The following is a 27,967-nucleotide window of genomic DNA, read 5'->3' as shown; positions in this document are numbered from 1 at the left end:
AGTTTGAAGTTTAACCTTTACGAGCTCAAATCTCCCCCAAGCCTTGCCGGTTAAGGCACAACGTTGGGCCGTTCTAGCCTTAGTTTGCTGTCAGTAAAAAAGGGTTGTGAAAATCGGGTAAGATAACGTAGTATCTGAGCCCGACAAATGCTATTTTAATGCTAATTTCACTCCCACAACTGACACTTTTATCTTTTTTTTACAGCGGAGAGAAGCAGGGACTTGCCCCAAGGCAGAGAGGTGTGTCGAGTGCATAAAGAGTAAATAAATGAGAGAACCCACCGGCCCGGAGCAGCCCCTCCCGCACATGCGCACTAGGCCTTCCACCGCCCCCTGCCCAGCCCACCCCCTGGGTTGGAGCATGCGCGAGCAGCTTGGCGCCAATTTCGTACCGCCACTGTTTGCGCCAGCCTCCTGGGTCCCCGGGCGGCGCCTGTTCTCTTCCCTCTCGGCTTCGGGATGATCGGCCAGAAGACGCTCTACTCCTTTTTCTCCCCGAGCCCTGCTAGAAAGCGACGTGTCTGTAGCCCCGAGCCGGGCGACCCGGGGACCGGCGTGGCGGCTCTAGCTGAGGAAAGCCGGGATGCAGAGGTGAGGCACGGCGGAGACTGTTTGCGGAGCCGGGGAAGGGGGAATGGAGAGGGAGGGGCTGGGGAAGGGGGAAAGGAGAGGGCGGGCCCCGTATGACCGAGGAGCTGCAGAAACGTGCCCCAGACTTAGAAAGCTGAGGTCCTGGTTCGAAATAGCCGCCACGGTGCTCCAGCGGCGGCCATGCTAAGGAGCCAGCCAATGGGGGCAAGCTTTGGGGCCGACGGCACCAATCAGAAGCCAGAGGGCTGCCCTTCTTGCCCCTCTGTCCAATCTGAGGGAGGAAAGGGTGGGCCCTTGGGAGGAGGGTTTTTGCCGCGAAAAGACCACGTGGGGGGTGAGAGTGGCGGGTCCGGCGGGGCGGAGCTCTTTGTTGCAGGGCTTCCGCTACCCCGAAACGATTCTCTCCGCCCGGTTTTAGTACCAAACGCGTAACGGGGGGACAACGGCCTGGTTTTCCAGAGTCCGGTTTTGCACCAACATTTCGAGTGGAGCTGAAACCCACGAATGGGTGTCCTCTTCTTTGGGCCTTTGGGGTGGGGGCGAAGTCTGCTGGCGCCTGCGGGAGGTCCCTTGAAGCTTGTGACCCGTCTCTGCCGGGACCACTTGCAGGTTAGCCCGGCCAAGAAGGCCCGGGCAGAGCAGGAGGAGCCCGGCACACCGCCCTCATCGCCGCTGAGCCCCGAGCAGTTGGTCCGCATCCAGAAGAACAAAGCCGCGGCCCTGCTCAGGCTCGCGGCTCGCAACGTGCCGGTGGGTTTTGGTGAAAGTTGGAAGAAGCATCTCAGCGGAGAGTTTGGGAAACCGTATTTTATAAAGGTAAACAAGAAACCTGCGGACCCTTTGCCTTGTTAGTATAGCAGGCCAACGCCACGTTTACAGAATATTACTTTAATAAGTTTCCTATTTTACCTCCTTTAACGTCTTTTTCACGCTAAGGGGGTAAAAGAAAGCCATGGTGTTTTGAATATGCACATTTATGTTAAAGTGTTTAAAAGACTAAGATTTCTTTCAGTGCATTTAGTTAGTCTGCTTTCCAGGAAAGAGTGGCATAGTAAAACCACAAACACAAACCTAGCTGCAAGAAAGCCGGCCCCGCCTTTAAAGGGGGGGAGGGGTGGCAAAACAGGAAATAGAGGCGTCTAGGCCAATCAGCTTTAACCCAGCCCAAAGAAAGGGAGGGAATTGAACAGATTGAGTAAATTTTTTTTCTTTTGTAAATGAATTTGGATATAAAACAGCAGAGTTAGGTAATGCTTCAGTTAATTTGCCTATTGAATTCGCATGCTTTCCACTGAGAATCTGATTTTCAATCTAGTTTCTCTTTCAATCAGCTAATGGGCTTTGTTGCAGAAGAAAGAAGGAGTTACACTGTTTATCCACCCCCACATCAAGTCTTCACATGGACGCAAATGTGCGACATAAGAGATGTAAGTACAGGTTGTGGATGAATTTTAGTAAGGGGGTGGGTGTTAAATGGTATTTTTTAATTAGTCACATCGGTGTCCATAATTCAGTAATAAGTACGATACTAAAATTGTGAGATTTCTCAGGCTGTATTTTAATGTGTTTTACTTTTTTTTTTTTTTTTTTTACTTCTACCCCATGTCTGTGTGCCCTCATTTCTTGTATGTTATTTAATCCTGAAATGCATCCCAGGCCTGTGTTAAGTAGTGCTGCGGTGGTGAGGAGGAAACTGAGGCATGGAGCAGTGATGTCTTTGTCGCCTGGTTATGGTCAGCCCTGCCTCAACTTGCAGCCCTGCCTCAACTTGCAGCCCTGTGGTCTCTATGTTCTGCCACGCTATCTTTTAGAGCTGACACTTTCGGTCTCTAACTTCTGTCCCAAACAGTTGGGCTGCCCTGGTAACAGATCCCTTTGCTTTGGTTCCCTGTGCACAACGGCTGCTGCCTGGGGGCTGTGGTCCTGCCAGTCTTCTGTTCAGAAGCTGGTCTGTGGCTTCCCACTGTCTGAACTATCAAAGATGAACATGAACATGGCTGCATCCTACTCATCAGCCTTACCACCACCTCCCGTTCCTTGATGTCAGAGTCGAGCAGTGTGGCAGCCCTCGCCTTGCTTGTCTTCTGACAGCCGACTAGATCTATGGCGCCTCACTGGAGCCTGTTCCACCACCTTTGTGACCTGGCTTTCCTCTCTCAGCTCCCCAAATATATGCAGTATCTGCTTGCACTGGAGGTTTTTACATTTTGCTGTTACTCCTTTCCCTCCTGCATTTGTAAGTTGAGAGCAGGGATCCTGTGATTTAATGAAAATATCTGTTAAATAGTGAAATAGGGGAATAAGCCATCTTGATAGGGCTACTATGCCTAATACTTAGCGAATTTCAGTTTTCCATTGAGTAAGGACTTTGGATACAGCTCCATGTTTCTGAAGTTGAAAAACAAAACTGAGTCCTAAGTTCAGTACTGTTTTGCGCCTTGTTTGAATAGCATGTCCTGTTCTGAATACCAGGGATCGACAGAAATAGGGGAGAATAAGAAAAGAGCGTGAAACTGAGGATCAGGTGGCCCGATGTGGCTTCTTTGCAAAGGAGCACCTGGAGGGTAGGGGTGGGAGGGTTACCTGGCTCCTCCCAGCTGTCCCTTTCCCGGGACCAGAACTGAAAAGCTTTCCTGCTGGGACAGGTTGCCTCATGCTGGGGACCTTGTGAGCCCAGCAGCAGGAAGGGAGAAGCCTGTGAAAGCTCCTTGCTGAGCGGAGCCTCTAAAGCAGGAGGATCTGGTGTGTGCCAGCGGTGGGAGGAGACTCCGGGGTGGCAGGTACACCTTGAGCAGCAGCATGGGGGTGAAGAAGACCTGGGTGGCCTCCAGATCAGGATTATCTGTGTTTTAATGCCCCTGTGACAGTGGCCTAGTTACTTTTCACTGCATCTGCCGCCAACTCCCCGGGCCCTTTGGCCTGGCCTCCTTATCTTCTGGTTTCCTTCCTCAGTGCGTGTAGGGGAACAGGCACCTTCCTGTGTTTCTGGTTCGGAGTTTGAGTTGCTCTAATTTGCTCAAAAGCAATTTGGGGTGTGTCTATGAAAATGTAAAATACCCTTTGGCCTTCAACTCCACTGTTAAAAATATTCTGTAGAAATAAAGGCAACAGTGCGGAAAGATACATGTACTGGGACGTTTACTGTGTCACTTTTGGTAATGAAAGAAAAAGTGGAAAAGGAGCTGGCTGCCCGTCAGTGACTGAGCTCTGCTGACTTGAAGGGTGCCCAGAATGAGTGATGCGTGAAACAAACATGTGGGGTAGTGAGTACAATAACTCCAATGCTGTAGGTAATTAACACTGGTTGAATCTGAACAGGGATAGGGTACCTGGGAGGTCACCGGCTACTTTGTATGTTTCTGGGTGGTAGTACTTGTTTTCAAGGATGTGTTACAAACGAAGTTGACCCCGATTGTCAGAAGGGAGGGGGTGGTGTGGTAGGTGGTCTAGTGGAGGAGGATTTGGTGATGGAAAGTAATGATGTCCTCTCACCCGCTGCTTTCCTCTGGCTAGTCTTAGTTGGGTCAGCAGGCGGCCTGCCCTTCTCACTATCTTGTCCCCTTGTGTGGGTCATCGGTCAGCCAGGGGCTTGTCTGCGCTGCCTGTACTGGAGTAGTGTTTAATTCACTTCCTGGTGTTTACAGGTGAAGGTTGTCATTCTGGGACAGGATCCATATCACGGGCCCAATCAGGCTCATGGGCTCTGCTTCAGTGTTCAGAGACCTGTTCCACCTCCGCCCAGGTATGATTGATTGCTCTGGATGACTCGGGTCCACATGCAGTTACTTTCAGATGTGTACTTTTTGCAAATGAGGGGCAAGCCCATTATTTGGGGGGACTTTCATTAGCTTTCGGAGCAGGATTTCTGTTTCTCTCTTTTTTTTTTTAAAGATTTTATGTATTTATTTTTTAGAGAGAGACAGGATGGGAGGGAGAAAGCAAGAGAAACATAGGTCAATCAGTTGCTTCTTGCATACCCCCAACTGGGGATCTGGCCCAAAACCCAGGCATGTACCCTGACCAGGAATCGTACCGGGGAAGGGCTGGAGCAGAATTTCTGTTGGCACTGGTGACACGTGGGGCTGGGTCTTCGTGGGGGAAAGGGTTGGTCCTGTGCACTGGAGGGCATTCCCCGGCACTCGTGGCCTGCACCCACCCAGGCCAGCAGCACCGGCTCACTGGTACTAGAAAGTTCTAACAAAATGGCAATGAAAGGTGTCCTCACACATTGCCAGCTGTCCCTGATGGGACAGAAGTCACCCCTGGTTAAGAACCCTGCTTTAGAGGATTTTTATAAATATATAGAGATATAAGAATGTGACTAAGCATCCTTTGGGGGAGAGGGGAGTTGTAACTCTTGGGCTAATTTATTTAGGTCTTAAGTGCAGTTCCTTAAACAGACCAAAATGAAGGACTTAGGCGTAGGCAGAAGGAATGGCTGTATTTCTCTGAATCAGTGTGTGTGCTTTCGTCCCCTCAGGGGCTGGCTTTTCAGGCTATAACTTACATGCCGAGAGGTTACCGAACTTTCAGAACTGTGCTTAAGATTGTCTCTTTCCTTCTGGCTTGCTTTCAGCTTGGAAAACATTTATAAAGAGCTGTCCACAGACATAGATGGTTTTGTCCATCCTGGTCATGGAGATTTATCTGGGTGGGCCAAGCAAGGTAAAACCATCGCGGCCGCATACCTCGCGGGCCGGGCCGGCAGTCCTTTTGCTTCCTGTCTACTTACTTCTGTTTGTAAAAGATGGTCTTAGAGAACGAGAGTGCCCCGAGTCAGGAAATGTACCTCCGTTGTGTCCTGAGGCGTGTGTTGTCTTTCGTGTTCTCATCGTAATTGGAAAAGTGTGTTCCTCACAATTATTTGTCGTTTATCCACTTTGTCTAACTTTGACCATTCAGAAGGTGGCCTCCACTTTTTGTCACTTAAACGGTACCTTGTATTGTGTGTGTTTAATATGTATCGACGGACTTTCTTTTTTAACAAACTGTAACCAAGATAAAGAATAGTTACTCTTTGGTTTCTTACAGTTAGATTTTTTTCCCCAATGAAACACTTCAGCCTCCTTTTGTTACTTTCTGGGGCTAGTTAATGTCACTTAGGATACTGTTTGAGAATTCTTTCCCATTCTTTCGGTGACAAGTCATTTCCATTCACTGTTGCAAACTTGGAAGATGTCGAAAGCGCAGAGGTGAGAGCGGCTGCCCTCTGGTCTCACCGAGATGTGCCCGGCAGTCTGTTGTGTAACACTTTCTCTATGACCGAATTTCAGACGCCGCTCTGGATTCCGTTCTGAGAAAGGTCTCCTTGTGTGTCAGGCTGGCTCCTTGCAGCCTGCCTTTAACCTGTTTCTTCCGTGTGTGTTCGTAGGTGTCCTCCTACTCAACGCTGTCCTCACAGTCCGGGCGCATCAGGCCAACTCTCATAAGGAGAGAGGCTGGGAGCAGTTTACCGACGCGGTCGTGTCCTGGCTGAACCAGAACTCGAGTGGTCTCGTGTTCTTGCTCTGGGGCTCTTACGCTCAGAAGAAGGGCAGCGCCATCGACAGGGTATGTGGTTCTGAGCCGTGTAAACCAGTTAGTTGGGAGAATTCTGGGAATTCTTGCAGTGTGGTCCTAGAAAACTCAACATCTTCCACATTCATTTTCCAAGCTAAATTTTCCCTTCCTCATCTGTCATTCATTAACCTTACTCCTCGGAGCTACCCAAAGGTAAAACGTACCGTCTACCCAGTTGTTCAGCCAGAAGTCAGATGCCATTCATGACGCCTCCCTACCTGTCTTTTTCCCACCTTCTCCCCCCACCCTCCCCATAGCCAGTCATTCATTCAGCCTTCACTGTCGATCAAACCTGGCCCCGGCCCCACCCGAAGCCTTGGTTCAGGCTGCTTCTGATCTTGCCCGGGGCATTCAGGTGCTGCCCTGTCCCAGAAGGCCCTGACTCAGGCTGGCAGGCTGGGGTCTGTTGTGGGCATGGCCCTGCTCTGCCTCTCAGCCATGGCTCCCCACCTTTCTCTCTCGGCTCTGGGCTGCCTATACCCCCCAGCTTGATTCCCTGTGCCCCACTTCCCTGCCTGCCTTTGAGCGCCCTACTGCCTTTGTTCTGAGTGTAGAGGTTTCTCCTTTCCCCAGAGGCTGACCAACACGTCCTTCAACAAAAGCTCAGCACAGCCCCTATTTCCATGATGGGGCCCATACACTATGCCAGACAAGGTGCCAGTGAGCACTTGCGTTCCATTACCTCTCCTGCCACTCTGCCCATGCAGTCATCTATCGGTTCTCTTACAGTAACTAGAAGCTAGGCGCTGATGATATTTCTAATTTACAGTTTAAAAAAAAAACCAATAGCCACTTAGCGGGGCTCAGCAACTTCCCCGTGGCTGTACAACTAAGTGGCAGGGCCAGGACTTGAACCCAGGCTGTCCACCTCCAGGCTCCATGCTCTGGACCACACTGGGCTGCCTGGCTCTGTTAGGGCCCCTCCTGGACTGAGCAGCCCGAAGGCAGGGATGTTGGAAAACAGTCATTCGCTAGGTGGTTTTTATTCAAATACAGAAAAGAATAAAGAAGAAAACAAAAAGTCTGCCACCTTCCTGTCCAGGTAACAAAGGGTGGAATTTTAAACTCAAAGCCCCCCCTTCGTGGTGAGACCATTCAGACAGTAGTGACAGGCACAACTAGGAGTCAGCGCTTTCCACCGTTTCTTTTCCCTGAAACAGCTAATACAAATAGTGTTTAGGGTATTTATCCAAAAAAAATTTTTTTTGCTCAGTTACCACTTTTTTTTTCACTTGATATATTTTGAGGGTCTTCCCTAATGAGCACATGTAGCTTGGCCTTGTTCTGGTGGCCATGTGGTGTTCCACTGTAAGAACCTCAGAAATATTTTTCTGGCCAGTTGCATAACACTGGACTTACATTAGTTGTCACCCAGGTAAGCAGGGCTGCCGTGGACCTCCTTAACCTTGCGTCTGTGTGTAGGTAGAGGCCTCAGGGGTCCTGTAGCACATGTGTTCTCAGCAGTGGAGTTGCAGGGTCCTAAGATACAGCACTTAAAAACGGTGTGGGCAGCGCCAAGTTGGAGGCTGAGACATCCCCCCCACCTCCCCACCTCCCCCACCCCACCCCCACGCCCAGCAAAGGTCTTCTTCGCCCCACAAAGGAGTGAGCATGCCTGCTGGTGCTCTGGGGTGAGCGCTGGAGGCAAATGCACTCGAGAAGTGGGGCGGTTTAGAGTGGGCAGAGGGAGCGGCACACCTGCCCTCGAGCGCAGCGGCCATCTAGTCCCGGCCATCCAGTCCCAGCCGTGCCGCCTCTCAGCCTCTCTCTCCTTCTCTTTCAGAAGCGCCACCACGTGCTGCAGACCGCCCACCCCTCCCCGCTGTCGGTGTACCGCGGGTTCTTTGGGTGCCGGCATTTCTCTAAAACCAACGAGCTGCTGCGCAAGTCTGGCAAGGAGCCCATCAACTGGACGGATCTGTGACCCTGAACGGGCGGGGTGTGGTGGTCTGCAGGAAGTTTCTAGAAATTTGTCAGTGATGAAGTCAAATCGGAAAAATAATTTCCCTGGTGATCCTTAAGCATTCTGTGTATGGGAGAGGAGGTTTGGGTAAAGCGGGCACGAGCCAGGCTGCCCTGGATTGGCAGCTCTGCCCAGCAAGACTGGGCGCTGTGACCGCGTCTGTCTCTGCGTTGTGGCTTTGGCCTAGGTTATGCAACAAAGTTCTTGGAAGGGACTCTCCTCCCCTCTGTTTGCTTTATAGTTAGAGATGGGGAGATTGGCACCTTTTTGGTATGTATAATTCGCTGCTACTCATTTTTACCTTTAGGTTCTAACATGTCAGGTGTTTTTATTTAGAAAGGCTCCTTTTGCACATCCCGGTCCAGTCTGGGCCAGCTTCCTCCTCAAAGGAAATAGGGTTTTTTTTTCTTCCCCGTCTCACCAGTTGCCAGCAACCTAGGGCTTGATTTCCTAATGGTAGCAATCCTCGGTGAGCCTTCAGACAAGCAGAGGCGAAGAGACATGGGCGGGTCTTGTTTATACGGCTCTGGGGGTTTCTAGGAATAAGCAGTGGAAGTTGAACAGAAAGGAGGAAAAAGGGATTTTTTAAACTTTTTATTATTTTTTTAGAGGGAATGTTTTACTTTTCTCCCAGGTGTATCCTGAATTTGGTTTTTGAGGCCGCACAGTGCCAGGTGCTGTTTTATAGGGACCGAAATCCTTTGGGGTGTCTTCTGCAATGCTGGAGAATTTCGTTTTGTGGGTTTTTTAATCATACTTATGCAGATGTGTATGTGTATTTTTTCAAATCCTTTGGTGAAGAGACGATCTTTAGGTCTGCACCTCTATCCCAGATCCTGTTAGAAATGCTGTTTTGCTGTTAGCTGGGTTCAAAGTTACACCTGCTAGGGTTTGGAAATAAAAGGTTTTTGAAGTTCACTTTGTGCAGAGTGCGCTTTAATGCTGAGTGCCCTTCACCAGCCTGCTCCTGAGCCTGGGCGTCCACCGAAGCCCTTGGGCTGCCTTTGGGCTCTGGTTGCTGTGGTTGTGGGTGGAAGGGCAGGCTCCACTACGCCCTTGCTCCTTCTCCCGTCCTTCTGCCAGGCTTCGTCAGCGCTGGGTGGGGTTCCAGGGAGGGGTGCGTCCCACCCTGGAGTGCTGGTGGGGAGTCTAGACCAGTCAGGGTCCACTGAGACCCTTAAGGGGCCACTAAAGCCAGAACACATTTCTGCAGGGATCTGGGCATCCCAGGCAGTGCTGTGTCCCGCCATGTCCTGGGATCGTGAGGGGAGCTTCCCACCCTCTTCACTGCTAGTGTTTGCGATGGTCGGGGGAAACGAGGTGAAGTGGGAGGCAGGTTGCTGGAAGGGCGCCGCCATGGCCCACCAGGATGAAAAGCTGGGTGGATGCCCCGGGGGTCAGAGGACTCAGTAACACGTGTGCCTGTATTTAGAGAGCGGTAGCAAGGCCAACCGTGGGTACACCTGGAGAAGCCCAGATGTCTCTAAGCAGGGTGGTCTTACCCTGAAGGAAGACAGAACAAAGATGCAGCCTTCATTTGCCCCCTGGTACCTTGGGGTCCTCCCTCAGCATCTCAGTGGGTTGGTATTTCTGTTAGAAGCTGGGGTTTGGCAATTCCCTGCCCCGCGCCCCCCCCCCCAACTGCTGTAAGGGGCAGAACGCCTTAAGTGCTGAGTCACCATAAAGAATCAGAAAAGCAAACATTTTCAGAAGTAGATTGAATTTTTGTAGTGACACTTAAAACAACAAAGCAGTGTCTTTAATGGTGTGTGACTCCCTTGCCCACCTCCTCCAAATAATGCAAATTTAATCACTGATGTTTGGGGAACAAGACTTGTGGTAAATTTTCAGCTGTGTGGTTGTCCATTTTTGCAGGTTTTCAGGTTGGTTACAATTAGCGCACAGGGTATGCCCCAGTGAAAGGCAGTCTTTGCTGTTTGGGGCAAGGGTCAGCGTGCTTTTTCTGTAAAGGGTCAGGTAGCATGTATTTAATTAAGCTTTGCAGTCATACCCTCTCAGAGCTACTCAACTCTGCTATAGAGAGCTGCCACATGCAAAGTGTAAGTGAACAGGTGTGGCTGCGTTCCAATAAAAGTTTGTGGACGCAGATTGGGAGGTAATGTGACTTGCACGTGTTGTGAAATCTTTTATTTTTTTTTCAAGCACTTAACAGACATCTAAACCCCTTTTAGTTCGGGAGCCACAGGAAGACAGGCAGCGCAGGTGCAGTTTGCAGACAGACAGACCGACCCGTTCCAGGGGCTCCTGCTCAGATGCCAGCAACGAAAGCCCGGTTGCTGGGTTCTCCCACCGTGTGTGCAGCTGTGCGTGGCTCACTGCTGCGGGAGCAGCTGAGAACCTGGCCAAGAATGATTGCTGGTCCCCCACCCTCAGCCGCCCCCAACCCGGGCATGGGGCAGGGGGTCTGCTGACACAAGGAAGTCAGTTATGCCAAATGTGCTGGGAACTCCGAGTTATAAAATAACCATGCGGAAGCCACTCAGTGATCAGAGTGCAGCAGGGCAAGGTAGGGGGGATGTCGAGCGTTTTATAGACCTCGGCTTGTCGTTACTATGCTTCCATCATTAGATAAGATAACACATTTTCCCCTGTTAAAAACTCACTTGCCTGCTTCGGTTGGCTCCTGGTATAAAGAGGTGTTAGGAGGGGTTTTGGACGGGAGAAGCAAACTTGGTGGTGTGCCTGTGTGTGGTGGCGGCTTTCTATTTTGTCAGGCCTTGGAGATGGGCGAGGCGTGGGTGCTGGGCCACACCAGGGGGTCCTGGTTGGGGGGGAGTTGCCTGGCAGTGACTCAGGCTGAGAACAGACCGAAACAGACACCGGCTGGAGGCAGCCTCCTGTTCAGGGTAGCGTTACCTGTTTGTTGTCTTGGTTGGAACCAGTTTTTACATTCTGAGGCATGTTTGGAAATGCACACACTGGGGAGTAGGGATGGCCGGGAGCTCAGGACTTGGCGTTCTTGGCTCCTCGGCTGTGGATTTCCTGTGTCCTCGTATTTGGGGCCACAGACCAGGGGGTCCAGGGGCTTGAAACAAGCAAGTAGTGCTTATCCTTGGTGGGAGAAGTTTGTGAATGGCTTTGGTGTCAAGCCTTTCATTTGGCTTTTAGAAACCTATGCCTTGCCCTGGCCAGGTAGGTCATTTGGTTAGAGCGTCATCCTGATATGCCAAGTTTGTTGGTTCGATCCCCACTCAGGGCACAGAGAAGAATCAACCAATGAATGCATCAGTAAGTGGAATAACAAATTGATGTTTCTCTCTCCCTTCCCTCCCTAATATTAAAAAAATAAATAAAACCTCTGTCTTAGCCTCAAAGAAGAGCTGAGCTACCAGAGGAGTTCATCAGAGCACGCGCGCACGTGTGTGTGTGTGTGTGTGTGGCGTGTTTCTAGTCCTTTTGAAAATAAGGCGTTTCATTACATTTTTTTAAGTGCCTGTCACAAGCAAGCCACTATGCTAGAAGCTCACCCTGTGTTCTTTTAACTTTCTCACCCATGGGGGAAGTCATTGAGTGAGGAAACTGATTCGGCCATTTGCCCCACGCCACAGGTAACAGGGCCAGGATCCAAACCCACGCCAACCCGGTTTCAAAGCCCAGTAGTTTGCCCTGGCTGGTGTGGTTCAGCAGATTGAGCGCCGGCCCGGGAACCAGAGGGTCCCCTTTTGATTCCCAGTCAGGGCACATGCCTGGGTTGCAGGCCAGGTCCCCAACAAGGGGCGCCTGAGAGGCAACCACACATTGAAATTTCTTTCCTTCTTTTTCCATCTCTAAAATAAAATCTTAAAAATAAAAGCCCAGTAGTCTTGTCACTGTTGACACTGCACAGACCCTCATTTGCTGTCATTGGGAGTTTAAATTTTTCCTTGACTCACAGATGGCTCTTCTAGGACACACAGGAGGACCCCCTGTAGTGTGTGAGGATCGCAGGAGCCGATCTAGAGTGCCGTACCGTAGCCTTGACACCTAATCTAACCACACTTACGGGGGCTGCCTGCTGTTTATCAGAACCTCAAGGCATTGTGCTAAGCCCTTGACCTGTAGTGTTTCGTCCTCAACTATAAAGTGGATGTGGCACTGAGGCTTCAAGAGGGCACAGGCAAGAAGTGGGGTGCCTACTGAACGGTCCAGTGGAGAAAACCCCAGGAAGTCCACTACTGCGTGACTTCTCCTTCTGAAAACAAGCCCGCAGGTGAAACAGCACCCCAGCAGGGTGAGGGCTGCACCTGGCACTGCTGCCCTGTAAACCGTTTTTGCATAAGCTCAGCCCTCTTGCTGTTTTTTCCACTTGCGTCCTGGTTTTGTGGAGCACAGTGCGCTTTTGTGTGGCCTCTGCTTTCCTGCCGCCTGCTCCGGTTGGGACCTGGAGGTGACCTTTGTCCCACATGCCGCCAGCCGTCCCCACGTGGCAGAACATTCTGTGACTCTGGGTCTCCGTGCCCAGCCCCAGCAAGAGCAAGTGGGAATGGCACTCATTTGGTTTTGTTTATCCAAGACCTCAGAAACGGGGAAACATTTCCTTGACTGGGGTTTGCATTGAGAAGTTTTGACCAAAATCTTCCCCGGGGAGAGAAGCCAGGTGATCTTTTGATAGGGATCGCCTGGGCCCATTCACACACCGGGGCCTTGTTCCAGGAGCCATTTCTCAACGAACAACCTGCACGCCGTTAATTTTCAGCACATCCTAGGAGGGCCTGCGTGACTTTGTGTTGCTCACAACTTGGATTTTAGTACCTCGAGGCTTAGTCGTCCAAGATTCTTGACATAAACCAACAGGATCAAAAGGTGGTAAGCACTTGGCTGCAAGCAAGACCCTCCCCCACTTGATCTGGATTATTGCTGCTCTTTGGTGCCTTGAAGGTTAAGTGCACCCGGGGTATTTTTAAACTGGCCAAGGCCAGCTAATCTAACAGTGACATTTACAGGCACCGCGGGAGCAGCTAGCCGGCTGAGCTTCAGGCCCTCCGCAGACGAGGAACCCGGACAATGTAATCCCGAGTGTACAGTCAGTTGAGAGGACATGGGGAAAGAAAAGGCGGAGAGAGAAGTGGTAAGTGAGCTTGCGCCTTCCTGGGGTCGGGGACTTAAAAGCCAACAGCAAAACGAATGGGAATTCCCCCTGTACAAATGTGTGCCTGTGAGCTTTGGGGACAGGGACGGGGGCAGGGCGGCATTCTTGTTCTCTTTGTTGGAAGCTGATCAGAAGGGCTCTGAATGTAATACCGATGAAGGAGACAGGTCTTTCTTCGCTTCTATAAATGGTTATGTTGCTGGGAACTCCTGTACAAACTCCTTAGTTCCACACACTGAAATGGTTTAAGTTTTAGGTTTATTTAGAAGGCAGTTGTGTGATTTTTATCTTGTTGCTCAAACTTTAAAAAAAATTTTTTTAATTTATTTTTAGAGAGATGGGGAGGGAGGGAGGGAGAAGGAGAGGGAGGGAAACACGGAGGTGTGAGAGAGACATTGACGGGCTGCCTCTCACAGGCCCCCAACTGGGAACCCAGGCATGTGACCCGATTGGGAATCTGGCCTGTGATGCTTTGCACTCAGTCCACTGCGCCATGCCTGCCAGGGCTCAAACTTCGGTCTTAAGGGAAAGTATTCTGTTTCTCAAACTGGATTGTGTTTTTGAAAAGCAGACTCTGCCCTGGCCGGGTGGTTCAGTTGGTTGGAGCGTTGCCCCCAAAAGGTTGCGGGTTCAAGCCCCAGGTCAGGGCACATTTCTAGGTGGTGGGTTCGTTCCCTTGTTGGGGTGTGTGTAGGGGGGAGGCTGCCCATCAGTGTTTCTCTCTCTTCCTCCTTCTCCCTCTCCCACTCCTCTAAAATCAACGAACATATCCTTGGGTGAGGATTAAAAGGTTTTTTCCAAAGGAGACTCTAAGAGTAAAGCATTGATAGTGTTTCTGTGTTGCTAGAAAGGTAAAGTTCTTCTTTAATTTGTGAAAATCCGATTACACACTGAAGGACAGAGAAGCGCAGAGGATCGTGGGGCGTCTCCTCCCGCCATCCCTCGGTCCCCCTCTCCCCTGGGAGCTGCTGGGCACCCGGGCCGTGTTTCCCTTGCATTCACCTGGTACATAACCGTCTCTTTCACACTGATCATGATTATTGTAACATAAATGGGCTTCCATGAGGGGGATGAGACCCACCACCCAGATTTGCTGCGGTCTTTTCCATTCAAGGACTGAAAGCTATGAACGCTTGCCTTCTAACAGTGCCTGGACAGATCTTTACAAGATGTGATTTCTTATTTTTTATTTATTTTTATTTATATATATATATAATTGATTATACCATTACAGTTGTTTTATTCCCCCCCTTCATTCCCCTCCACCCTGCACACCCCCTCCCCCATAATTCGCCCCTTTAGTTTATGACCACGTGTCTCAAGTTCTTTAGATTCTATATTTCCCCTACTATTCTTGCCCTCCCCCTTATCTATTTTCTACCTACCGTCTATGCTATTATCTGTGCCTTCTCCCCCCTTCTCCTCCTCCCACCCCCCTGTTTCTAACCCTCCATGTGTTATTCATTTCTATGGTTCCACTCCTGATCTAGCTGTCCTCTTGGTTTGCTTTTGTTTTAGGTGTGGTTGTTAATAACTGTGTGTTTGCTGTCCTTTCACTGTTAATATGTTTCATCATCTTTTTCTTATATAAATCCCTTTAGCATTTCATATAATAAGGGCTTGGTGATGATGAACTCCTTGAATTTGACCTTATCTGAGAAGCACTTTATCTGTCCTTCCATTCTAAATGAAAGTTTTGCTGGATAGAGCCATCTTGGTTATAGGTCTTTGGATTTCATGACTTGGAATACTTCTTTCCAGCCCCTTCTTGCCTGTAAGGTCTCTTTTGAGAAATCCATTGACAGTCTGATGGGAACTCCTTTGTAGGTGACTGTCCCCTTATCCCTTGCTGCTTCTAGGATTCTCTCCTTCATTTTAGTATTGGCTAATGTAATGATGATGTGCCTTGGTGTGTTCCTTCTTGGGTCCAACTTCTTTGGGACTCTCTGAGCTTCCTGGATTTCCTGGAAGTCTATTTCCTTTGCCAGCTTGGGGAAGTTCTCCTTTATTATTTGTTCAAATAAGTTTTCTACTCGTGGCTGTTTCTTTTCCCCTTCTGGTATCCCTATAATTCAGATGTTGGAGCGTGTTTAGATGTCCTGGAGGTTCCTAAGCCTCTCCTCATTTCTTTGAATTCTTGTTTCTTCATTCTTGTCTGATTGTATGTTTAGTTCTTCCTTCTGGTCCATTCCATTGATTTGAGTCCCAGTTTCCTTTCCATCACTTGTGCATTTTTTTCATTTCTCTTAGTTTAGCCTTCACTTGTTCGTCTAATTTGTGACTATAATCAACCAGTTCTGTGAGCATCCTGATCACCAGTGTTTTGAACTGTGCATCTGAGAGGTTCGCTATTTCTTGGTTGCTTAGAGTTATCGGCCCTGGGACTTTGAGTTCTTCTTGAGCCATATTTTGGACTGTTTGTGCCTGTTATGTATGAGGAGAGGAGCCCTAGGTGTTCACCAGGGTGGGGCAACTCAGTTGCTGGGTTGTGAGGCTGTATGTGGGGGCGGGGTCAAAGAGGAACAATGGCGGTCTCGTCTGCCGCCTCCTGCCGCTGCTGCCACTGTCGCTGGGCCCCTGCGCTTCCATCCCACTGTGCGCGAATGTGTGACCTCGGTCAGTCTGCCCTGCACCCCGACTGGGTCTGGGCTGCCTGCGAGCCTGGGTCAGGGGCCCTGTCCTGCCCGACCCTGCTCTGCTGCTGGCTCCGCCCCTCTTACCCGTCCTGGTTGAATGGTGCGTTGTTGTCGGGCTTCCGTATAGTTCAATTTTCTGTTCTTTGGCTGTGTCTTTGTTTACTAAACCTTTGTTGTATTCAAACTTGGTTGTGGGAGAAGGCACAGTGTTTCCACCTACGCCTCCATCTTGGCAGAAGTCTCAAGATGTGACTTCTTTATTGATCTCTCCAAGTTTTGAATGGACAGACCCAGCCAGCGCTCAGCCAGGTCATGGGAGGTGCACACATGCCCTGGGTTTGAAGAGCTGGGGCTGGTAAATCCCTCCTACTCTAATCCCCCTTAGATCTGAGGCAGAAGCGCGAGGGTTACATTAAACAACATACTCATTCTTCATGATGAAGTAGGACTAAGCATGTTTTAATCTTCTGCAGTGGAGGTTTTACGAAAACCTAATCCATGTAGAAACTTGGGGGCCCTTTATTCTAACGCTTCTTCTGAATTTTAACTCTGGGATCCTTCAGAGGAGACTGGGGAAGCCTGGAAGCAAGGGCAGAAATGTTGCCTCTTACCTGCGAACCCGATGCACATATCAGATTTTAGTTTCACAGAGTGTTCTCTGTGTTATAGCAGTGAACTTCGCACCGAGGAGTAAGAGGACGTGCTCCTGTATTCTGTGGATCCAGGACTCTCTGTCCTGGACAGGGCAGGTGGGCACAGCAGGACACCTAAGGTCTGGGTTATCGGGAAGTTGACACCTGTCGGGGGCGTCACACCTAGGACAGCCCTGGGGTGGGGCATGTAATCGATTCCAGGCCACAGACCAAGAAATCAAAGTTCGGAGAATTTCTGTGACAGGCTCAGGTCGATCAGATGACACACGACACAGCCTCCACCCAGGTCAGCCTCATGCCAGAAGTGCTGCTGCTGGCGACCTCTCCGGGGCCCCGGCACACCTGAGCACTCTCAGGTGCAGGGGGGTGGGGCCCTGGGGCACAGCCATGCTCCTCTGCCAGCCTGTGGTTCGTGCCCCTCCCCCTGGACTCCCCAAGGCCTCCGTAGCTCTTCAGATCAGATTACACCACGGGTGAGAGTGACGGTGAAGGACAACCCCAGACGCTCTCCCCTTTCCATGTGGAAGTAAATGGGTTGTGGGCTCCAGTAGTAACTGGGATCATTTGTTGTTGGAAATGCCCGCATCAGCAGGCTCTCCCCACTGCGTCCTAAGGAAGGAGACCTGCTGTTCTCATGTTACCACACTCTCAACAAAGCAGGGCGGGGGGGGGGGGCCTTCCTGTTTGGGGTAATAACAGGTGGGAAGGGGCTGTGGCAGTTTGGAAAACATCGGGCTGCTTGCTGGGGTTCCTGCTCCGTCTGCTTCCAATATTCCCTCCACCTTCCTGCTCGGCTAAACCACCCCCTCCTGGCTAAACCACACTGCTGGTCTCGGCGGAAGCACCTTGCTTGGAGAACAGTGTCCCTCACCTCGCAGACCAAGGCTGGGTCCCTGTCCCATGCACAGCGCAGGCTTCTCCTCCATGACAATTCTCCCAGCTGTGTCCTTACGATCATCTGCGATCTTAACGCAGGGACATGGTAAACCCACGTGGGCAGGGCCATTCCTGTGCATTCTGCTCTGCGTCTCCAGCAGCTGACACCCGGCATGGCAGGTGCTTGGGAAATACCCGCTGCTGGATGAGTGAGGGGTTGAAGAAGGCAGGTTCCCAGCGCAGAAGGAACAGAGGGGGAAGAATGGAATTCTATCTGTAAAGGTGGCAAGGGCCCAGGACCTGGGGCGCATGGGACAGTCCGCGTCAGCGGTTTCTGCGGGGATGACTCACGTGAGAGGCTAGCGGAACAGATGAACCCGATTAGCCTTTGAGACGGTCGAACAAATTTTCCACTGGAGGTAGGACACCTGCTCCTCCTACATTTCTCCAAGGCAAGGGCTGGTCCGGGACCCCAGGGGCCAGTTTTGTTTTGGCTGATAGATCAGCTCACATCAAAAGTGTTGGGTTTGGCTCACCAGGCATTCACTGAGCACCTACAGTGTGCCAGGCACCAAAGCATACCTTCTAGGTCCACGCTCCTGGGGACTTGGGTAATCTGAACCCTTTCCCGACATCCACAGACTTTTCTCAAGTGTGTTTTCCTCTCTAAAGTCGTCCCCCGGTTGGTGGCCCCTGCAGTGGCACACATGCTGGACTCTAAAAATGTCAAGCGGTTTGGGATGTGGCACAAAAGCGCAGGGATGTGGATATGAGATGCTTATGTTCACAGCCTTCACTGGGGCTCTCCCTGGGTCAGCCCCAGCGAAGCCCCTGGGTCTCCGACATCAGTCTGAGAACTGCTGACTCGCCCTGGGCCTTGTTTCAGGTTTCTGATTTTACCCATTTCGGGGGGGTAGCCCCGTAATAAATTTGACCAAGCCCTGCTCACCCCCACCAGTTACACACCTAAGCTTTGGGGTCAGGCAGGTCAGGTTTGAACTTCATGCACCTCCACACTCTGTGACTTGGAGCAAGTCACAGGGTCCCCCTCTCTGGTCGTTGGGTTTTCCATGCTTGATCTGTGAAATAGGATAATAACAATAATTAATACCGTGAAATGAATAAGAATAATACTTCCCTTGTAGGGCTGTTGTGAGGAGTAGATGAGATTCTGGATGCAAGACCCTCACTACAATGGAAGGGGTTACCATTATTTATTAGTATAGTTAGCATTTGTAGCAGGGAGCAACAGAAAGCAGAGGCTGTTCTTGGAGGTGAGGGTTGCAATTCTTCGGGTAACGAAGCGTGACGTTGCACCAGCACCCTTGGTCACAATCGCAGGAGAAGGCAAGGCTCTTGGAGTACACAGGTGTGCGCCTTCTCAAGTCTTACAGTTTGCACAGACGTGCACCTCCCTGGTGGGGGAGGTGCACCTGAAGGTTGTCACGTATCTTTTTCAGATGCAAAAGAACTGAAACAAATGACTTGACTATTCACAACAGAACCAATTTGCTGATTGCTGCTCCTGGTGTAGTAGCTTTGGCAGAGTCCCCCTCATCAGCCAGTAGTTAATTAACTCACCGTCTGGCATGAAGCCTAGAGCACATTCTGCTTAAGCCCCACAGCAGATGTCCCCTTCTCTTAGCTCTCCCTCTCTGCCTGGGAAGGGGGGGTCTCTCTGAACTGCGTTCCAGGTATGGCTTTTCCTGATTCTGGTATTCGAGTCATTGATTTGAAAGTCTTTTTCTTGAGGAGTTCCGCAAGAAATGGTGGGGGGAATGGTGGGGGAGGGGGTGAGCAGGGAAGAGGGGAATGAAGGGGAGGAAACAGGATAACTGTAATGGCACAATCAATAAAATATATTTAAGAAAATAAAAAATAAAAAAAAGAAAACTAGGAGCATTGCAGAGCATAGGGTGTGACCCCAATAAATCACAGGGTGTTTTCCTGTGTCGTTAGTGTTTACTGAGTGCACAGCCCATCAGGGCCACTGTCATAAGCTTCACACTCGTGGTCTCCACTTCTCCCTGCAATCCTCTGTGGTGGGTACCCCTTCTCACTCCCACTCCCTTTTTTAAAGATTTTATTTATTCATTTTTAGACAGGAGGAGGAAGGGAGAAAGAGAGGGAGAGAAACATCAGTGTGTGGGTTGCATGTGCCCTACTGGGGACCTGGCACATGCAACCCAGGCTTGTGCCTTGACCAGGAATTGAACTGGGGACCCTTTGGTGCACAGGCTGGCACTCAATCCACTGAGCCACACCAGCCAAGGCCTTACTCCCCTTTTACAGGAGAGGGAACAGGCCCAGTCACTCCCCAGGTTCACAGGGTAAGGAGCCAGTGGCCTCACTTGGAAGCTCGTGCTCCTCACCCTCATGCTTTCTTGCTCGGGGGGCAGAATTTCCCTCTGTATGCCCCAAGAAAGATCCTATGTCAGCAGCGCCGAGATGCGGTCATCACAGTGTGCGCTTGGCTCCTTGGAACTGAGGGCTTGTTTTTACATGTGTCCACTCCCGAGGAACGAAAACGCAACCAAGAAATAAACAAGAAAAGCACTTTCCTAGATTTTGGGTCTTTCTCCTGGGAAGGACTTTGAGGGAGACAGGAGCGTTCTGCCCAGATGAAGAAAAATACATTTTTTAAAACAATATATTTTATGGATTATGCCATTACAGTTGTTCTATTTCCCCCCCCTTCATTCCCCTGCCCCCTGCACACCCCTCCCCCACCATTTCCCTCCTTTAGTTTATGACCACGTGTCTCAAGTTCTTTAGATTCTATATTTCCCCTACTATTCTTGCCCTCCCCCTGTCTATTTTCTACCTACTGTCTATGCTACTTGTTTTCTGTACCTTCTCCCCCCTTCTCCTCCTCCCACTCCCCTGTTGCTAACCCTCCATGTGATCTCCATTTCTGTGGTTCTGCTCCTGATCTAGCTGTCCTCTTAGTTTGCTTTTGTTTTAGGTGTGGTTGTTAATAACTATGAGTTTGCTGTCCTTTCACTGTTCATATTTTTTTATCTTCTTTTTGTTAGATAAGACCCTTTAACATTTCATATACTAAGGGCTTGGTGATGATGAACTCCTTGAATTTGATCTTGTCTGAGAAGCGCTTTATCTGCCCTTCCATTCTAAATGAAAGCTTTGCTGGATAGAGCCATCTTGGTTGTAGGTCTTTGGATTTCATGACTTGGAATACTTCTTTCCAGCCCCTTCTTGCCTGGAAGGTCTCTTTTGAGAAATCCATTGACAGTCTGATGGGCACTCCTTTGTAGGTGACTGTCCCCTTATCCCTTGTTGCTTCTAGGATTCTCTCCTTCATTTTAATCTTGGCTAATGTCATTATGATGTGCCTTGGTGTATTCCTTGTTGGGTCCAACTTCTTTGGGACTCTCTGAGCTTCCTGGACTTCCTGGAAGTGTACTGCCTTTGCCAGCTTGGGGAAGTTCTCCTTTATGATTTGTTCAAATAAGTTTTCTACTTGTCACTGTTCCTCTTCCCCTCTGGTACCCCTATAATTTGGATGTTGGAGCATTTAAAGATATCCTGAAGGTTCCTAAGCCTCTCCTCATTTTTAAAAATTCTTGTTCCTTTATTCTTTTCTATTTGGTCATTTTTTTCTTCCTTCTGGTCCACTCCCTTGATTTGAGTCCCAGTTTCCTTTCCATCACTACTGTTTTCCTGTGCATTCCCTTCATTTCTCTTAGTTTAGCCTTCACTTGTTCGTCTAATTTGTGACTAAAATGGACCAGTTCTGTGAGCATCCTGATCACCAGCATTTTGAACTGTGCATCTGATAGGTTGGCTATTTCTTGGTTGTTTAGATTTATCGGCTCTGGGGCTTTGAGTTCTCCTTGAGCCATGATGTTTTGGTCTGTTCGCACCTATTATGTATGAGGAGAGGAGCCCTAGGTGTTCACCAGGGTGGGGCAACTCAGTTGCTGGGTTGTGATGCTGTATGTGGGGGCGGGGTCAAAGAGGGGCAATGGCGGGCCCCTCTGCTGCTTCCCGCCACTGGGACCTGCAAGGTCTGCGTCACTGCTCGCTCCTTCGCAGGTTTATCTTCATGCGCAAATGTGTGACCTCAGTCAGCCTTCCACCTTGCGCCCTCACTGGGTCTGCCCGTTGCTGCCCCACACCTGGGATCCACCACGGGTGCCTGTGCACCTGGGGTGGGAGCTCTTCCCTTCCGGACTCACTCTGCTGCTGGCTCCACCCCTCATACCAGTCTGGCCAAATGGATCGTTGTTGTCGGACTTCCGTATAGTTCAATTTTCTGTGTTTTGGCTGCGTTTTTGTTACTGAAACTTTGTTGACTTTAAACTTGATTGTGTGAGGAGGCACAGTGTTTCCACCTTCGCCTCCATCTTGGCCAGAAGTCTGCTCCTACTCTTATATCTCTGTTTTACCCACCATGTTGGCATTAAAAAAATCCTCTCTCTGAAAACGGAACCCTGGTACACTGTTGGTTGGAATGGAGACTGGTGCAGTAACTGTGGAAACCAGTACAGAGGGTCCTTAGAAAATTAAAAATGGAACTGCCTTATGACCCAGCGACTCCACTTCTGGGTGTATATCTGAAGAAACCCAAAACACTGATTCGAAAGAAAAGATGCACTCCTGTGTTCATTGCAGCGTTATTTACAATAGTGAAGATAGGGAAGCAACCCAAATGCCCATCAATAGACAAATGGATAAAAAATAGAATATCACTCGGCCATAAAAAAAGAATAAAATCTTACCATTTGCAACAGCATGGATGGACCTAAAGGGTACTATGCTCAGTGAAATAAGTCAGACAGAGAAAGACAAGTTCCGTGTGTCTTCACTTGTATGTGGAATCTGAAGAACAAAATCAAACTTATAGACACAGAGAACAGACCGATGGTTGCCACAAGGGATGGGGGTTAGGGGACTGGGTGACAAAGATGAAAGGATTGAGAAGTACAGATTGGCAGTTATGAACTAGTCATGGAGACGTAAAGTACAGCATAGGAAATAGTCAGTGACATTGTTGGAACACTGGCATCAAACACTCACAGCTCCATCCCCTGGGAATGTCCTGACTTGGACAGGGTTGTAAACTTGCCTGGGGCTCACTCTGTGTGCAGGTGGCAGAGCAGAGATGATTAGTTTCCAGGGCCCCAAACAAGGTACCCAAAGACGGTGGCTTTCGCCTTGGTTTAGAAGGGGGCCCTGGCCTGCAGCTGGGGCCTGGGGGCTGGGCATGGCTGTGTCCCTCATTTCATGTGTGACCTCTGGCCTCTGTTCATCTGTAACAGGGACCCTGGACTCACCAAGTGCCCCCCTGCCCCCTCGTAGGCTGAGGTTGGAGCAGGCAGTTTTTTTGGGAAATACTAACCTGTGACACCCCTGGCCCCTTGGGCCAGAGTGCCGGCGAAGGAAGCCACCGGCCAGCTTTGCATGCCCTGGCAGCCTCACATGGTTGCTCCCATTACCTTAATTCTCTGAATTTGGAAAAGGGCCTGGTGCCGTCACCTACCAGCTGGAAGGTCCTGATGCTTCTGCTTTTCTTTCGGTCGTGCCTCACTTGGCCAGACTCAGGTCTGCTGAGACTCCCCTCCCCCCACCCAACAGGCATCTGACCAGTGATGCCCTAGGAACAGAAGGCCGCCTCAGCCTGGTTTCCCCATGTGCACCGGGCTCTCATGGTCATGGGAATATTTTGCTTTAGAGACACGGAGTTGGGCAAGGAGGCGATTGCATGAGTGGAGAAGACCTATGTGCAGGAATGTGGCAAGCCAGAGGGAAGCGGCCCTGAGAGCACAGGCAGCCTCTTAAGTACCTGAGCGTGAGGCCAGGTGAGGGCTGAGCGGGGACCTTCACAAATGGCTTCTATGTGCCAGTGACAAGTAAGGACATGTGCAGCACAGCTGACTTGGGAGAGCCTTCCCCGAATTGGAGCACCTGCCGTTCAGACTCCTCCCCTGTGGCCTGAGGCCACCACACCACCAGCCTCCTGCTGAAAGGTGACACTGTCCCGGCTGGGTTCCCTTAGTCACTTGGTGAGAGCCACTGTCAGACCCAAACAGAGGAGAGTGCAGCTGGTGGCTGTGTCCACAGCAATGGTAAGTGGCAGGCAGCAAGCTCTGGGAGCTCATCTCCGTGGGAGGGCATGTCCGAGCGTGAACCGGGAACACCAACCTTCTGCCCCTCGCTTCCTCAGAGACCTTGCCTGCTGTGGATGTGAAGGGGGGGGTTGGAAACCAAACTCACAGCCCCCTGGCTCCCGAGCCCTTGTTTGGCTCCTGGCCAGCACTTGTTGGAGCCAGGCTGTGTCCTGCCTTTGCGGTGGCCAGGGCCACAATTACTCTGGCACCGGGCAGCTGTTGCTTGGGTTCGGTTTGCATGAAATAGAAATAGCGCTGGCTGGTGTGTGGTTGTGGGGTCAGCTGGGTTATTTCGGTGGAGGGCCACAGCTTGGCGTGGCGTGGCCCACAGAGGCTCATGGGAAGGGCCCCTCTGGCCTCTCCCGCCCGTGGAGCCAGACCCCACGCACAGTGCTCCTAGATCAGGGGTGTCGAACTCATTTTCACCGAGGGCCACATCAGCCTCGAGGTTGCCTTCAGAGGGCTGAGTGTAATTTTAGGGCTGTGTCAATGCAACGGCTCCTTAACAGTTAAGCAAGAGCTCAGTGCTGCCACTGGGTAGAAACAAGGTGCCAGGCTGGATAAAACCAGGTGGAGGGCCGGGTTCGGCCCATGGGCCTTGTGTTTGCCACCTGGGTCCTAGATGACTATGTACACCCAACAGTGCATTTGTTTTTTTAAATCCTCACCTGAGGGTATGTTTATGGGTTTGGGAGAGAGAGAGAGAAACATCTATTGTACATGCCCCAGCTGGGGGTCAAACACACAACCCAGGCATGTGCCCTGACCAGGAATCGAACCCACAATCTTTTGGTGTATAGAATGCTGCTCCAACCAACCGAGCCACCCGGCCAGGGCCGCGTTTTTAGTTCCCACATCGCCGCCCTCTTCCCCGTACGCAGGCAGGTGTCTGGTTCTAGGATCGTCCCCACATGCTGGTAGTTAGTCTCAGCCTCCATTTTATGGGATTATTTATATCCAGTTCTGGGGTCGGGCAGGGAGCAAGGGGTGGGTGCTGGGCCTGGATTTGAGTGAACTCAGGGTCCACGGCTTCCCTGAGCCACAGTTCACTGACTGTGAAATGGTACTAAAATAATGACAATAGCAAGTGTTGGTGAGGAGAAACAGGACCCTGGTCCAGGCCTGGTGGGAACAGAAAACGATTACAGCGGCTCGAGGGGGGGGGGCGGGAAGCCAGGTAGCTCCTCAGAAAGGCGCACGTTGAATCATTCTCTGCCCCAGTGACCTCACTCCCGGGTGTGTTCCTGATGAACTGGAAACAGGGACAAATGGCTACACGTACACCCATGTTCACAGCAGAACCCAACTTTCTGAGGCCCAAGCCTTGACCTTACCCCGACACTACTAACATTTGGGACTAGATGCCCTGGCTGGTATGGCTCAGTGAATTGAGCACGGGCCTGGGAACCAAAGGGTTGCAGGTTTGATTCCCAGTCGGGGCCCATGTCTGGGTTGCAGGCCAGATCCCCAGTGGGGCCCATGGGAGAGGCAACCACACATCAATGTTTTTCTCCCTCTCTTCTTCCCTTCTCCTCTCTCTAAAAAATAAACAAAATCTAAAAAAAAAAACAAAAAAAAACCACAAAACCTAAAACCTTTGGGGCTAGAAAGTTCTTTGTGGTAGCGACTGTCCTGTGTAGTGTAGGATGTTGAGCAACACCCCTGGGCTCTACCTCCTGGGTGCCAGTGACACCCTGCTCCCAGTGGTGACAACCAGAAAAGCCTCTGGACATTGCCAGATGTCCCTGGGGAATCAAACTGCCTTTGGGTGAGAACCATTTGTCTTGTTCAAAAAAATACGTTTATTGATTTTAGAGAGAGGAAGCAGGGGGAGAGAGAGAGACATTGATGTGAAAGAGAAACATCAGTGGGTTGCATCCCCTGTGCGCCCCGACCAGGGATTGAACCCACAATCTAGGTTATGTGCTCTGACTGGGGATGAAGCCCAGAACCCTCTAGTGTATAGGATGACGCTCCAACCAGCTGAGCCACCCAGCCAGAGCGAGAACCACTGGTCTTAACCCATAGGCCGGTTCCTTCCCTCCCTCCTGCTTCTGGATGGCAAGGTGAGAGCTTCTGGTAACAGGCTCTATTTCTTACTCATTTCTCCCAACATAGTAAGTCCTCCAGAAAAGCTTAAAAAGTGTCAGGAAGAAAGGCGAGAGTCCTGAAGTTGCTGGCTTACTCATGCCCTCAGGACAAATTTTGAAATGGGTGACTGGCAGATGGCATTACCCAAAGTGTTGCCTCTCCTACATCCTCCCCACTTAGGAGGGCAGGCCAGGGTAGAAGGCCACACCCCTCTCACGCCCTCTGCCCACACACTGGCCAGGCACTGCGGCCACCCCGCAACCAGCTCCCACCAGGCTCTGGTATCTGACACCTTTGCTCAATTTGTTTATTCCTACTAGTTTTTTGTCATTATTGGTTCTTCAGGATTTCCTACATATAGCATCATGCCAGCTGAGAATAAAGATGGTTTTACATCTTTGCCAGTTTGGATGCCTTTATTTCTTTTTCGTGTCCAATTTCTCGGGCCAGAGGTCTCAGTACAACATTGACTAAGCCCTTGTCTTATTCCCAGGCTTAGGGGGAAAGCGTTCATTCGGTCTTTCACCTTTGAGTATATGTTAGCTTTTCGTGCCTGTGCATTAGCACGTTGAAGTTCCCTTCTATTCCTAGTTTTCTGGGCGCTTCACTTATGAAAGGGTGCTGGGTTTTGTCAATTCCTTTTCTGGGCCAATTGAGATGATCACGTGCTTTTTCCCCTTTGCTCTGTTGCTGTGGTTGGTTACATTGGTTGGTGTTGGACAACCCGCATCTGACCTTTCTTTTAAACAAAACTTGATGACCTCAAAAAAAATGAACAAAAAAACCCAAAGGCCTTCTGACCCTCTGTGTCACCTAGAAAGTATGGGATTGGTCAAAAAGTATGTTTCATTTTTTCCTTAAAATAAAAGACACATTTTTCCTTTTTACCAATAGCTTTATTGATTTGGATATTTTTTAGTATGTTGGTTCTCTTCCACATGGTACAGTGTTGATGGTTAATGTTTCTATTTAATTGCTGTCACGTTCAACTGGTCTACCTGACTGCAGAGTAGCATCCAATGAGAAATCTCCAGCGTGAAACTTCACACCACTTTTGACACGTTCGATCCGTCACAGCCCCTTCTCCATGCACTGCACAATTCTTTTTTTTTTGCATTTCAGTTCCGTTTTTACCTTCTTGAAATAAGAAAGCATAATATAGCCAAAATGGTATGTATTTTTTACCATCTTCAATATTAACATGGCTATGCAAAAATTCATCAGTTTTTTATAAGTTTGTTTTTTGAATATTTTATTTTTAGAGAGGGGAAGGGAGGGAGAAAGAGGGAGAGAAACATCAGTGTGTGGTTGTTTCTCACTCGCCCCCTACTGGGTACCTGGCCTGCAGCCCAGACGTGTGCCCAGGAATCAAACCAGTGACTTTTGGTTCAGAGGCTGGTGCTCAACCCACTGAGCCACGCTAGCCAGGGCTCATAAGTTTTTTTTTTAACTGCGAGCAGATATGACAGTTGTCACAATACAGTCTAACAGAATGTTTCGATTGAAGTTAGAGGCCACTAAGTGGTATTCGAGCCATCTTACAAAAAGGAAAAATGAACTTTGTGGTCAACCCAGGACCTTTGACAACATGTTTTGGCAAATTCTATTGCCCGAAGTGTGAGAGCAGCATGTGTGCCAGGTAGTTCTGGGAAATCTGGAGAACTTCTCGGCTTCCCTTAAGAACATCATGTTGCAACTAAAGAGAAACCACCTTTTAGTCACTGAATTGTTAAGTTTCAGCTTTGTGATCCCTTTTTAACGCTTTTATCCCGTAACTAGTAAAACCGTGGCTCAGAAATTTCAACTTGTTCAGGTTATGTTTTTGTTTGTTAGCTTTTTAACAATATTTTTTTCAGCCCTGGCTGGTGTGGCTCAGTGGCTTGAGCGCCAGACTGCAAACCAAGGGGTCCCCAGTTCGATTCCCAGTCAGGGCACATGCCTGGATTGTGGGCCAGGTCCCTGGTAGGGGGTACGCAAGAGGCAACTGCACACTGATGTTTCTCTCCCTCTCTTTCTCCCCCTCCTTCCCCTCTGCCTATAAATCAATAAATCAATCTTTTTCAAAAATTGAAAAACCAGTATTTCGTTCCAATAAAAATAACAATTATCTACTTATCTAGGGGACAGAGTTTATGTGGTGGGAAGAGACATGGGTTAGAAATCAGCAAATCTACATTCATTCATTGAGCCGAGTGAATTGCTGTCCATGGGTGAGCTCTCACTCTTGGCCCGGTGCTGTTCTGGGCCCTGGAACAGAACGTGCTCTGCTGGGCCCGTGTCCTGCCAGCGCCCTCCACGCCAGAAGTGCTGACTCTGTGAGGGAGAGAGCAAGGGGTGTCTTTCCTCCTTCCCTCATGCTGATTACGATGATAACGATG

The 27,967-nt window shown here is 50.0% G+C and overlaps 2 protein-coding genes across 4 annotated transcripts in view; both read left to right on the top strand.

The window, feature by feature from the left end:
* The first annotated feature begins 377 nt into the window (after nucleotides 1-377).
* UNG (uracil DNA glycosylase) lies at nucleotides 378-9,029 on the top strand. Its single transcript, XM_037052322.1, has 7 exons — nucleotides 378-591; nucleotides 1,201-1,407; nucleotides 1,923-2,018; nucleotides 4,236-4,333; nucleotides 5,168-5,256; nucleotides 5,963-6,141; nucleotides 7,934-9,029. The coding sequence occupies exons 1-7, from the start codon at nucleotides 460-462 to the stop codon at nucleotides 8,072-8,074; spliced, it is 942 nt and encodes a 313-aa protein (XP_036908217.1). The 5' UTR covers nucleotides 378-459; the 3' UTR covers nucleotides 8,075-9,029.
* A 3,208-nt stretch (nucleotides 9,030-12,237) lies between these two features.
* Nucleotides 12,238-27,967, top strand: part of ACACB (acetyl-CoA carboxylase beta) — a 101,115-nt gene continuing 85,385 nt past the window's right edge. The window contains exons 1-2 of one of the 3 annotated variants that reach the window (XM_037052316.1): nucleotides 12,238-12,323; nucleotides 13,057-13,181. The gene's annotated coding sequence lies outside the window, so the exon portion shown is untranslated. Of the gene's footprint in view, nucleotides 13,182-23,384; nucleotides 23,457-27,967 lie in introns of those variants that run through there. The other 2 variants (XM_037052315.1, XM_037052317.1) reach the window with 2 other exon arrangements.

Source organism: Sturnira hondurensis, unplaced genomic scaffold (assembly GCF_014824575.4).
Source record: "Sturnira hondurensis isolate 20B ecotype Veracruz unplaced genomic scaffold, ASM1482457v3 Scaffold0007406, whole genome shotgun sequence".
NCBI lineage: Eukaryota > Metazoa > Chordata > Mammalia > Chiroptera > Phyllostomidae > Sturnira > Sturnira hondurensis.
Note: the sequence above shows the minus strand (reverse complement) of the source record. Positions and strands in the feature narration are given on the sequence as shown.

What these genes read in the sequence shown, in the direction of transcription:
- UNG (XM_037052322.1), top strand. Translation starts at nt 460, where the DNA reads ATGATCGGCCAGAAGACGCTCTACTCCTTTTTCTCCCCGAGCCCTGCT. An exon ending in GGAAACCGTATTTTATAAAG is followed by an intron (nt 1,408 to 1,922) that starts GTAAACAAGAAA and finishes TCTTTCAATCAG; the next exon opens with CTAATGGGCTTTGTTGCAGA. An exon ending in ATCTGGGTGGGCCAAGCAAG is followed by an intron (nt 5,257 to 5,962) that starts GTAAAACCATCG and finishes GTGTGTTCGTAG; the next exon opens with GTGTCCTCCTACTCAACGCT.